At 39.0% G+C, this 13,166-nt stretch overlaps 1 protein-coding gene across 2 annotated transcripts in view; it reads right to left on the bottom strand.

Annotated features, from left to right (window-relative positions):
* Positions 1-13,166, bottom strand: part of TRPM6 (transient receptor potential cation channel subfamily M member 6) — a 147,722-nt gene that overhangs the window by 77,578 nt on the left and 56,978 nt on the right. The window contains exons 6-11 of one of the 2 annotated variants that reach the window (XM_050944118.1): positions 11,521-11,645; positions 8,728-8,899; positions 6,912-7,086; positions 4,142-4,265; positions 2,192-2,264; positions 1,968-2,068 (exon numbers count right to left, since the gene is read on the bottom strand). In XM_050944118.1, coding sequence (XP_050800075.1) covers positions 1,968-2,068; positions 2,192-2,264; positions 4,142-4,265; positions 6,912-7,086; positions 8,728-8,899; positions 11,521-11,645 — 770 coding nt within the window. Of the gene's footprint in view, positions 1-1,967; positions 2,069-2,191; positions 2,265-4,141; positions 4,266-6,911; positions 7,087-8,727; positions 8,900-11,520; positions 11,646-13,166 lie in introns of those variants that run through there. The other variant, XM_050944117.1, reaches the window with a different exon arrangement.

Here is a 13,166-nt window from a genome sequence, read left to right on the forward strand (position 1 = left end):
TCCTCCTCCACGCTCCCTGGGCACCAGCAAGGTCATCATTGAGAGCACAGGAGAGTCATCCTCCCTGCTCTCAGTTCCAGTGTCTGGCCCCACCCAAGTCTGAAGTAGCCAAAAGCAGCAATCTGCATAATGTATAATCCTATGTTTTATAGGCAGTTATGTTTAACCAGATATCAATGTAAAAGAACCAGTTGTAGTTACTGCAGATGACAGTCCACTAATCACCACTATAGGTGTTTTTGTGTGTGCAAGAGTGTTTTTAACATAACTAAGGCCTATAAAATGAGTCAGAAACTGACTGTGATTAAAGGATTTTGCCTCACTTGATTTGAAAGCATGATAAAGAGCTTGATCAGATAATGATATACTAGCTGGTCACATGTTTTTCAAACTAAATAGTAAACAATATAATTTATTGCATCTGTTCTCTCTATTCTCCTGACACATTTTATTAAGTTGCTAATTATTTTTAACAAAAAAAAGTCATAAATCAAGTGCCATAATCAAATGCAGTTTGAAGAAGGAAAGTGACAAATGGAATAAGAACAATTAAACAAAAACATTTAGCTCTTTGGAGTCTGGAACAATGACTTTCCTAACCTCTAAAAGCAATGAGTGAATTCAGGCACCTGTCATTCTGAAGTCAATGGAAGTTTTGCCATTGGCTTCAGTGGGGCCAAGATTTCACCATGTGTTGCAGCCAAAAATGTGTTTCAATGAAACTAAAGGATGCCAGCAGATCTAAAAATACCTCTATAAGTAATCCTGATATTGAAACATACAATTATTGCTTCAACAAGATGCAAATAAAAGTGTATATTGCTTTTCTTATTTTTATGTTGCCGGGGGGAGGGGGGGTTCTATTCTTAACAAATAATACCATAACACTTTGAAATCTATTTTAAATTAACTGCTTATCTTCTGTTAGCTTACAGTGGTGTATTATTGAATGTCACTAATTTATGTTGGGCTAGTCATATTTTTTAAGAATATCTAAGCATCTGTTTTGGAAACAAAACAATGTACTGTCATTTTGGTCTGAATGTACCAACCTTGACAATGTCCCTGTAAATGGCATCATTTTCACTTAAGGAGAATCCACAGATCTGATAGAAAGACAGAAAATAGCTAGAAAATAAATGTAGACAGAAGAAAAAAGAGGGCAAAAGGAATAGGAAGACCAAATATAAACCTATATTCCTACTAGAATGGTTTATGTTAAAAGATTTGCATCTGCAACCAGAAAAATGTTAACTGCAAAAAATGATTCACTTGTGTAAGAAACCAGCATATTTTATTAGTACCATCAGACTTGTTTGAAAGACTGACATCTACCAGAGCTCTGTGTTGGAGATGGGGATGACCTCTGGTAAGCTTTTAGCATGTGTGCAGGTTCTTTTATTTTTTTTAATATGTTATCTCTATGATGCTTTTGTCCTAAGAATAAATGCAGTCTGCTTTGAGAAGGCTGGTTGGCAATTGGTGTATGTTCTTATGGCCCCTAGAGAAAGAGTTAAACACAAGGGCCAGACTCTGGTCACACGTGATGGAAAATCACAATACTGTGCAGAGGGACTGCCAGCCTAAACCCTCAGTCTAAAGGGAGCGAGTGAGAGAGAGAGAGATGCTGGTCTCTGCTCCTACAGAAATGATTGCTGGGAAGCCTAAAACCATAAGTGGGTGTCCAAGGAAGACCCAGGGGGATGGAGAGGGGGGAAGTTAGGAACCTAAACAGAAGTGAGGAACAAAACTTAGCTTGAACTTTCCATGTTGAATGCCCCCTAAGAAAACTTTGCATTTCCAAATACTAAAGATGCTGACACCACCAGACAGGTATATGAACTCAAACTCCCAAGGTACTCAGACAGAGTCTGTTAGATGCAAAGCAGTGGTGAACACACAAGGAGAATTAAAAAGGTTTGCTGTAAAAAAACAAACACATGCTGGAAAATAAAATTGAAAAGTACCTTCCAGTCTTGTCCACAAACCAATATATGTTTCTTGGCAATGTCCAGTCTATTCCATGCCAACGCCAAATTTAGCTGATCTGATGCAGATATATTTGTACCTAGAAAACAAGAAAAGGCTCTATTAACTTTCATACATCAGCTTCTTTTCCTTCCTTTCTTTGAAAGGGCATGTCAATGAATCTGTAAGTCATAGAAAAACAGAAGTATTGTTAGAAAAGTACCTTTCAGAAGTGCTGTCAGGATTGCCAAATCAATGTCCTGCTGCTCCTCTGACTCTGCATCAAATATGGTTATCTGTCAGTGTTGCAAAAGCATGTTATTTTGGGGAAGGTGGAAAAGTCCTTCCAAAGAAACATATGAGTTTTCTTTCTTGACCTAGTGTGCAGTGAAATAAGTTACACATTAACAAAGATACCTATAAATGAATGTATCTCCTTGTGCACCACAATGAAAATGTACCATTTAGGATATGTCTACATCAGGGTAGGCAACCTGTGGCACCGTGCCAAAGGCGGCACATGAGCTGATTTTCAGCACTCACACTGTCCGGTTCCTGGCCACCAGTCTGAGAGGCTCTGTATTTTAATTTAATTTTAAATGAAGCTTCTTAAACATTTTTAAAACCTTATTTACTTTACATACAACAATAGTTTCGTATTATATTATAGACATATAGAAAGAGACCTTCTACAAATGTTAAAATGTATAACTGGCACACAAAACCTTAAATCAGAGCGAATAAATGAAAACTCAGCACACCACTTCTGAAAGGTAGCTGACCCCGGTCTACATTGTAATTAAAAATCTGTGGTTGGCCTGTACCAGCTGACTCAAGCTTGCGGAGCTGTTTAATTATGGTGCAGATGTTCAGGCTATGGTGACCAAGTGTCCGGTTTTCGACCTGAACACCCAGTCAAAAAGGGACTCTGGTGGCTCCAGTCAGCACTGCTGACCAGGCAGTTAAAAGTCCAGATGGCAATGCTGCACAGCTAAGGCAGGCTAGTCCCCACCTGTCCTGGCACAGCACTGTGCCCTAGAAGCAGCCAGCAGGTCCATCTCCTAGATGGAGGAAGCCATGGACCTGCTGACCACTTCTGGGGCGCAGTGCCAGAGTCAGGATAGGCAAGAAGCCTGTCTTAGCCTCACTATGCCACTGACCGGGAGCCACTCAAGGTAAGTCCAGGCCCCAACCCCAACCCAACCCCCTACTCCAGCCTTGCCCCCAGCCCAGAGCCCCCTCCTGCACCCCAGTTGGAGCCCACAATCCTCTCTCAAACCCCAACCCCTTGCCCAAGCCCAGTGAAAGTAAGTGAGAGTAGGGAAGAGAGAGCCACTGAGGGAGGGAGAATGTAGTGAGTGGGGTGGGGCCTCAGGGATGGGGCGGGGCTAGGATGATCAGAGATATACTCTTCCTATGCAAGTGTTGTGGCACAAGCCATAAAGCAGCTGACCTGGGGAAGGAGAACCACTGTGTGGAATTGGCTGCCTTGGAGAAAGCCACACAGCAAGCTCTGAAAGAGAAAAAGGAGCTAGCTGAGGGAAAATAGTGCTTGGAATTACAAGTAATGATGCTGGAACGTGACATGAAAGATTGTGTCTCCAGATTTCCAACATGGAGAAAGCGTGCTGGGAAAAAGACCAATTGATCTTGGAAGTTAGCCAGCTAAGAGAAGTGTGGGAGGGATGGCAGCCAAAAAAAAAACATAGTCTGTCCAAGCTTGATGTATGGCTGTAAATGGTAGAACCTGCCCTGCAGCCAAGCAAAGCTTTAAGGAGGGAAGGAGATGTGTAGCAGGGTGGCTGTCCTATTTAAGAGACAGGAGACCTGGGGTTTGCTAGCCAGCTCTGTTCAATCAGCCTTCCTATACCAGAATTAGCTGCTTCTCAGCCTAAGGGCACTGGACTAATTGTGCTGAAACACCTGGGTCTCATAAAAGGGATGGGAAAAGTCAATTTGGGAGATGAAACACTTATGAAACCTCCATTAACACCAATCAGACTGTACAGAGGTAACTGAGAACAAACTTTGGCCTGCTATATATATATCAGAGATAATATTATTACAATAGCCTCTGTGCCCAGGCCAATCTATTTCATAATCAACAAAAAGATCATAGTTTTATAGCAAATGAAAAAGATTGTAATACAAATCAACAAGCCATCATACTCACAGATTCTCTGTACACCATACACTCCATCAGTATTTGAAATAGATGAATGGACTGTTTCTGCCCAAAATTAAAGGTGTTCTGAATCATTACTGATATCTCTTCCTTCAGCTGAGGGAGCAAATCTCTGAGGAACAGATATGTACACAGACAAGAATGAATTGTACCGTAGGATGCCTCATCTCACTGATCTCTTTCTCAGATGTTACTCTGACAGAAGAAACTTGTGATAACAGAGTAGGCTAGTGGATACAGTAACACATACTTTGTCTTCAGTATGATATTACCTTCACCTTCCAGAGCATCACTCATGCATAAAAAAGGCAGGGCATAGACCAATATACAGTATTTGTTTAATACTGTATTTAAATGTTATGAACCAATGTAAATGCAATCAATGGCAAAGCCAGTTAGTTTGAAAAGTATTATGAATACTAACGGTAAAAAATTAAAACAATTTAATGAAAAACAGATTTCAAACTTGCTTTCGCAATTTTTTTCTACCTTTTAAATTATGTTCACAAAATTTAATTAAAGTTGCCTGGTATTGTACTTTCCATTTATTATTTACTGGTTTTTTTCTTGTTATCTTTTTCCATCTTTTTTCTCATTTCTCCTTTAATTAAAAAAACTTACTGGAAAATAAAATAAAATAAAAAGAACAAGCAAAAAAAGTTATAAAAGTATGTTACCAAAAATTGTACTCTAAAAAGCTAACAACCAACATCAAAGAAAGGTATAGAACAAAATACATATTACAAATGTTTAAATAATGACAACATTGTGAATAAGTCAGTAAAAATTTTCAAAAATGGACAATTTTTCACTAACATTTTTGATTTATAAAAAAGCCCATTTGTCCATGATTTTTTTTAAATATCCATATTTATTTAGATTTGAGGTGCATTGGTGACCCTGAGCTAAGGCTGGGGTTGGGTATAGATGTGGGCTTTAATTGGAGGCTCCTGGCAAGTTGGGGCAACATACTAGGTTTAGTACTGGGGCCAAAAGGGGACCCCAAACTAGATTCAGAATTGGGGACAGATTGCAGATGAGGGCCAGGGATTTAATATGGCCAGATGGCAGCCCCAGGAAGATGTGGACCCCAGGTTGTTAGAACTGAAAAGTGTGAAGATGGGACAGGATTATGCTTGGAAACTCAGACCTAGGGTTCAGTTTTGATCTGGATGGGAACTGCAAATTAGGTTTAGGGATGAGGTCAGATGGGGGCCTCAATGCAGAAAAATGACTGGGATAGGATTAAGTCCCCCTGGTAGGGTAAGTATGGGCTAGGGAAAATCAGCTGGTGATGCAGGGCTGGGTTTAGGGTTGGTGCTGGTTATTAGCCTTGGGCAAAGATTGGGACTGATTGTTGGCCCTGAGGGTGGCTTAGGGATAGGGCCAATGGCTATCCTGGGCTAGGTTTGGACTTGGAGTCAAGTGCTAGCCACTGCCAAGTGTTATGGTCAGGACTGGCTGGGCATCCAGCACCCACATTCAGTGTCAAGGTCAGTACTGGACACTGTATTCTATAGGATAAGTTTCTGTTAAGGATCAAGCTGGTCTATGGCCCTGGCCTACAGTTGGGGGCTGGGGTCAGTTGGTGGCCATGGCTGAAGGTCACAACAGGGTTAAGGTCAGGGCTGGTCTGTGGCTACAGATTAGGGTCAGAGCAGGACCTGTGGGGTTCACCAGGGATAAGGTCAGGTTTGGGGCTGCAGGTGTACATAGGGTTATGGCTTGGAATGGAGCCCTCAAATCCATGGGGATAAGATTGGGGCTGAAGCCTGCGGGCATCCCTGGGATGTTGGTGTTGAAATGAGTTGATGATTTTGGGAATAGAGTGACATCTAGGATCACAAACTCTAACTATAGACAGGACAGAGCTATGGGCCCAAGCATTAATACTGGCCCACAGATGCTTAGGAGTCCCAACACTAACCCTAACCCACAGACCTCTATGGTCTCCAATTTTATCTCTCACTGAGAGAGGCCTACAAGCCCCTACTCTAACCTTGGAAAACCTCTGGCCTCCAACCCTAACCCTAGACCATTGAAGTCAGAGGTCTCCAACCTAAACCTGGGCCAGGGAAGAGTATGGGCCCAAACCCCATCCATAGCACATGGAGACCTATACATTCAAACACTAACTCCAGAATAAGGAGACTTTCAACTCTAACCCTGGCCCAGCAAGGGCTACACATAGGAATGTGAAGAACCGCAGGAGGAGCAGATGTGAGGCTGGGGGAGCTGGACTGGAATGAGGTGAACTGAGAAGCTAGGGGATGGTGAATGAACTTATAGGAACTGGGTGAGGACAGAATTAATTGCTGGACATAGGACAAGCAGATATGTGAATGAGAGCTCCTTAAGTAGCAGCCAAAAATCATCTTGCCCAATATATTTAGGATGGTAGGCAACGCTAAATGTCTCAAATAAAACACACAATGACATTGTGCAAGGGGAGTCCAAAACTTAAAAATTGGATCACCAAAATATTACATTTTATATATTAACCATTTAACAATCGTCTCACTATTTTTGTGCAAACCTTGTTATTTTTATCACAAGGGAAATTCCATATGAGAGGGTAAGTCTAGGGAAAGGTCCCGGGGCTGGAGGGGTTGTCATCAGGAGTGGTATCAGAACTCTGGAGTTCCTGGCAAAGACTATGTCACTACATTTCTCACAATTGTCTGATTTGGAAATAGGCATTTTCACCACCACCACACAATTATTAAAAAAAAAAGTGGTGCAGCACATAGCTACTCACCCTGTATCTGCTGTGTGTTTATGAATAAAAGCCAGAAGATCTGCAGCTCGGCCAGTGCCCTCACAGACCACCACAGGGACAGCAGGAGTATCCCTCACATATTCCCAAACCATTAGGATCACGTTTGGGCCTCCTTCTACCACTAGCCCAACCACTGGTACACCTTGGCCCATTCCTGTTTCAAACCACACACAACCAGTTACTAACAACAAAGTTATCACTCCCACAGCACACATCATAAACATAGGTCTTTCAACTTGTACGTACAAAAATCTCTCTTAGAAACCATGAGAGATATGTCTTAATTGATAAAAACAAAAACAATCCCTTTATTTCTCCCACCTTGTGTCAGGCAATTCAAGGTTGTCTCAGAGGAACTCTGCCATTAAAACAAAAGATTATTGAGAAACTGGACAAGATTATAAGCAGGCCTGTGCATGGACTCATGAGTAGGGTGACCAGATGTCCCGATTTTATAGGGACAGTCCCAGTGTTTGGGTCTTTTTCTTATATAGGCTCCTACTACCCTCCCACCCCCATCCCGATTTTTCACTCTTGCTGTCTGGTCACTTTACTCATGAGGAAGGAAATGGGGGACAAGAAGCCCTCCCTTCTCTTGCATGGCCTGCAATAGCAGTTACTGTGAGTTCTGCTTGCAAAATTTGTGCATGCATAGAAAAAGTGACTGTGCATATAAATATTTGCACACACTCCGGAGCAACTCGGTGCTTTTTTTAAAAAATTGTCTATATGCTATGTATTCTGGGGAGAGATGATTTTAATAATTAGAAATAGCTGTAAGTTGGGTAATATTATAGTAAACAAAAATGGACATAGTAAATGAAAACCTAATATACAATAGTTACAAATTTTCTTTTTTTATATCTATAACTGAACGGGAAACAAAAAACATGAATGGATTCTAGAGATTCTTGGATACATTTCTGTGCTTATAAGAGATGAGTAACTAAAAGGAACCAAGGACTTAAATATTACAATTGACCTAATGGTGTTTCTTTCTAACATACCTTGTGATTTGATCCTTAGCCCAGTATCAAGCTTTCCATAAATCACTGATGATGGTCTTATTACATGAAAATAAGTACTTTACACAGGCTATAAATACATATTTTATGGCTTCTGTAACTCAGGCATAAATGGAGGTATTACATGTGCAAACAATTCCACAATGGAAATGAAAGTTGTGAAACTTGCCTTTTGCTTATTTCACAGACACAAAATATTGGACATTTTGACAATTCCTCTTTTGCAACCAGTTATTGCACAGTTAGCCAACAGCAAAAAAGACAGCTGTGCAATACAAAAGAATTGCACAGTGAGATTGCAAAATGTGAACACATTTCTTTGAATTTCACTGTATTTGATATTTTTCTCTTTTTGTAAATGTCTGGCAAATATTTGAGAAAGTTACCAGTGCTGTCATAAAAAGTTATGAAACAGAAGCCATGCTCTAATCTGGATTTCTAGAACTCCAGATCAACATTTTCAATTTTTGGGTGCCCAATTTGACAGACTTTAAATGGGTCTGATTTTCAGTGTGTGATGTCAGACTCATCATAGATGTTCCAAACTGGGAATTCAAAAATGAAGGCACCCAAAGTCATTAGTGACTTTTGAGGGGAAAAAAAATTGTTCCTTTCCTTTTTTTTTTTTTTTCCTCCTGAGTATTTATGGCTCAATCCTTCAAGATGTTGAGCCATCCTTACTCCCACTGAAATCCATGGAAGTTGAAGACACTTCCTCAGCATCTTAATAACCTTTTAACCTGTGATAAATTAGACATTACAATACTCACTGGTGTGTATTTTCTGAAGGTTTAAGTATTTCTCAAGATTCCTTCTGAGCTTCATCTCATTGCCATATTTGCCCACTGTCCCATCATCTGCCAGTATGAAATGGGAGTGCATGCTGTTGAGAGTGCTCAGCTTGCTAAGAGGATTGCTGAGAGTCTGATATAGACAAACTACCTGAGAAAATCAAAAGGAGGCTGAAATAGTGTCACCTGGCACATGACCTGACTTTAATATACTTCATTGTTACATGGTAAACTTCTAAAAGTTTCTACCACACCTAGGGGAAAATTCTCCACATCATTCTGTGGGAGACTACAACTGGTCTATCCTCTCACAACTCATGGAACTCCAGTGGAAAGTACACTGGAATGAAGATCTGGAAGATAAAGTCCAAAACTATTTTTTCTGTGTACTGCTGCTTGGCCTCACTGTGGACCAGGTTGTGGTACGCCTTCTCAAACTGAATAGTACCTTGCTCCGTGTCAAGTCCCGTTGAAGTCAATCTGAGGATTAAGAAACTACCAAATGTGAGTAAAAGTATTACCATCTGGCCCTATATTGTGAAAGGCAACTATGCCATCTTAGTATTGTTTTAGAGAATACATACATGATCACCAATTATTTATTCATTCATTTATGACCATTTTTACATTCTGAATTCTAGATGAATGGAAATCTTTTAAAAAATAGTAAATCTTCACGTCTGTGCAATATATAGTGAATGCAAGATGATATTATTATGGAGTCACCCCCAAGTTAAAGTTGTCAGAAATTTCAGCTTGTTTTGTAAAAATCTTAATAAAATGGTAAACACAAAACTTGCAATGTAAACTTTGAACACTATTTAAAATTTTCCATGGTGTTTTGGTGAAAATTGGCTGTCTCCAGAAAAAATAATAGTTCCAAAGTACTGTAGTTCCTTTCTTAAAGTATTTTACAGGATTATCTAACTGTTTTGGGATCCCTTTGCAAAAAAACCTATAGCACTCTGTGCTTTGCACCATATATTGCTCTTCATCTGCTGATTAATAATATATCAGTTATGAATCCCATCCTAGAAGGCAACCTAATATGAGCTGCGACATCATTTTACAAATAAAGTTAATAGAGAAGTTATACAAGGACACTATGGGCACAGAACCCAGGACTCTAACATGTCAGTGCATATTTTAGCTCAGGGGTCGGCAACCTTTCAGAAGTGGTGTGCCGAGTCTTCATTTATTCACTCTGATTTAAGTTGTCGCGTGCCAGTCATACATTTTAACCTTTTTAGAAGGTCTCTTTCTATAAGTCTATGATATATAACTAAACTATTGTTGTATGTAAAGTAAATAAGGTTTCAAAATGTTTAAGAAGCTCTATTTAAAATTAAATTAAAATGCAGAGCCCCCCGGACCAGTGGCCAGGACCCAGGCAGTGTAAGTGCCACTAAAAATCAGCTTGCGTGCCGCCTTTGGCACCCGTGCCATAGGTTGCCTACCCCTGTTTTAGCTAGTCAGCCACACTGCCTTCCACAATGAATGTGCTTTGGTTATCCTATCTAATCACTAAACCATACTCTTAGCTCAGAGCCAGAGCTATAGCCCAGCATTCCTGATATCCAGCTATCTAGCAAACAGCTGTGTAACCCACAGAAAAAGTTTGTGCCAAATCCACCTCTAGCACTGAGCCTTAAATAGACACTAGCAATTAATGTTGTGCATCAAGTGATAGAGATTTAAACTGAGGGACAAGGGCTCAAATTCTGATGTCCCCTATCTGAGACATTGTTATGGACATCCACATATAACAGATTTTGTTTTTAGAGTTTTGTTTTAAAAAAGAAATGGTTTATTTAAGTCACACAGTGAGAAATTATCCTGTAACACATGAATAATTAAGGAGTACTACAATTTGTAAATTATAGTGTTACACATCAAAATACAGGTGTTTTTATATTTCAGCCATTGGCATCTCCCTCTCTTCTATCTTTGACCTTAGGGGACAGCCCACTGAGGTACACCAACCCTATATTAAAAAAAAACCTAGGAAATGAACACAAAAACTTCTCTTAGTGATCGTTCAGTGATACCTTGCTCTCTAGCACCAAATCGTAATGGTAACCTCAGCAATGTTAAGGCATTATTTTTATTACTATTATCATTACCAAAGCACTTTGAAGGCCTAATCATGCTCTAAAGTGTATGTCTGATGAAGTTGGCATACTTTTTTTGTACCTGTTGGAAATGAAAGTGAAAGCCTTAAGGAATGTAGGAGTGAGTTATCAACAGTGTTGTAGACAATATGAAAGCAACAAGAAATGCAGGAGAATTTCCCCTTAACTTGTTATTTCCATACTTCTTAGGTTTTGAGTTGGTGGGTCATTCCAAGTCATCTTTAGCTGTCATTAAACAAAGATTTTATGGGTTTAATATTATTAGCACTGGTTGGGAATTAGCTGTCAGTTTTTTTTAAAAAAAAGGAGAAAATGTAGTTTTTACAAAACTGAAATTTTCCACATAAAGAGAGTCAATTTTTCCTAATTTTTTCAATTTTTCTCATTTGAAAAAATTGAAGTAAACATTTCATTTCAGGTCTACACAAGTCTGAGCTGCTGTAGTGCCTTATTGGAGCTTGTAAGGTGGGTGCTTTATGCCTTCATTCCCCCCCCTGGGCTGGACTACATCTTCCATGATGCATGGCAGTTTCCCATCTGGTCACCAAAGTTAAAATATATTACAGTGGAAACCAACAAGTGCATAAGAAAGCTGACAGACTCTTGTACAATTGACTGAACGAAAAGTTAATTAACTCACATCTTTTCCAATCAAGTCCCTCTGATTCTCAATGATGCCCCAAGGAGGGATCCCAATGGAACAAATCTTTCTCAAATATTGAGAAGCATGAGCTTTCAATGCATCCCCCACATGCCTGGACACTCCTAAACAGATAATGGTTATTATTATTCTACATTTAGATTCCTGCTACACAACTGTGATCAACACTTCCAGAGTTGTTTCCATCATCTATCTTACTCTGTAGTTATTTAAAAGTAAGTATAATTACACCCTCGATTGATATTATTCCTATAATCCATATGAAGTGTGAGGTTTAATTAACTGAGACAATAATATAGTGCCCAATTCTTCCAAACTTGCTGGTGCTTAACATTACATGTGTGTGTAACCAATGGGACTATTCACATGCATAATGTTAAGCACAAGTGTTCTTAGAAATAAGTTCAAAATGGATATCTTCTTTAGGATTTACTTTTAAAAGTATCTCATCTAATTTTTATTTTTAACCATTTAAATAACTTTAAATGGATATCAAGTTGATGTGCGCCAATTTTTGAGAATCTTTTTTCAAAATTAACTAATTATTTTTGGATATTTTCACCCAGAAAAAACTTGTTATTTTATGAAAGTCCTACACAATAAATCAGCAGCCTCACACTCAGGAGAAACTCTACACTTAATAAAATAACTTGAGTAAAAAACAACAAAAAAAAATTGGTAAGGAAACTTCACTTTCAAATTAGCAAGCGGTTATTACAACTAACAACAATTCAAAATGGTTTTTTTTATTATAAAAAAATACCTAAACTGTGACCTTTTCTGATTTTTGAATTACTGAATAGTTAAGAGAACTAATGCATCTTTCTTTCTCTTGTCCATTATCCCCTTTCCAATCTCTTCTAATACACAATGAAACAGTAATTTCAAAACAGAGTTCCTCAGGCCACAGTCTGATGAATGCCAGCCAGTGATTCAAGGCCTGATCCTGATCAATGGTGAGCACTCACACTTAGAACTGGAAAATTGCTATAAAAAAGGTATGAGAGTATAAACATCACCAATTCACTTTTTTAGTATTCCTGACCCACCTTTGGTTTATTCCAAAAAGGGGTTTAATGTGGTTTAAGTAATCCACTTCAAATTTACATATTTAGTTTATCTGGATTAATTTGCCTGAATGTCCCTGTGCAGACAAGCCCTTAGGCAAAAGGCATGACCCTCAACTGGTGTAAATCAGCATTGCTACACTGATTTTCAGGGAGCTATACTGATTTACAGTAGCTGAAGATCTGGTCCATTGTGAATAGTTTGCAAACAACTCATTGTAAGCACCCAGATTTCAGACTAAGTGTTTCAACAATTTTGAACAAGCTAATCTGTTAAAAAAAATCTGTTTGCAGAGTATTTACAGATAACAGAAAAATGATCAAATCCATCTAATAATGTATAGGTTATGAACAGTTGCTCTACCATACTCCCATTAAGGTCTCAAGACCAAGAGTTCAGTGATATGGCAAAGTCCTTCCCATAGATTTTATAAACTAATTGTTATTGCCATTTCCATTACAAGATATTGCACAATAGCAGAGTAGTATAGGTCATTTGTGAGCTTCCCTTAGATCCAAATCTTCCTTGATGCATCAAAATCAGCATGTTCCCTTTGT

This window comes from Gopherus flavomarginatus, chromosome 3 (assembly GCF_025201925.1).
Source record: "Gopherus flavomarginatus isolate rGopFla2 chromosome 3, rGopFla2.mat.asm, whole genome shotgun sequence".
NCBI lineage: Eukaryota > Metazoa > Chordata > Testudines > Testudinidae > Gopherus > Gopherus flavomarginatus.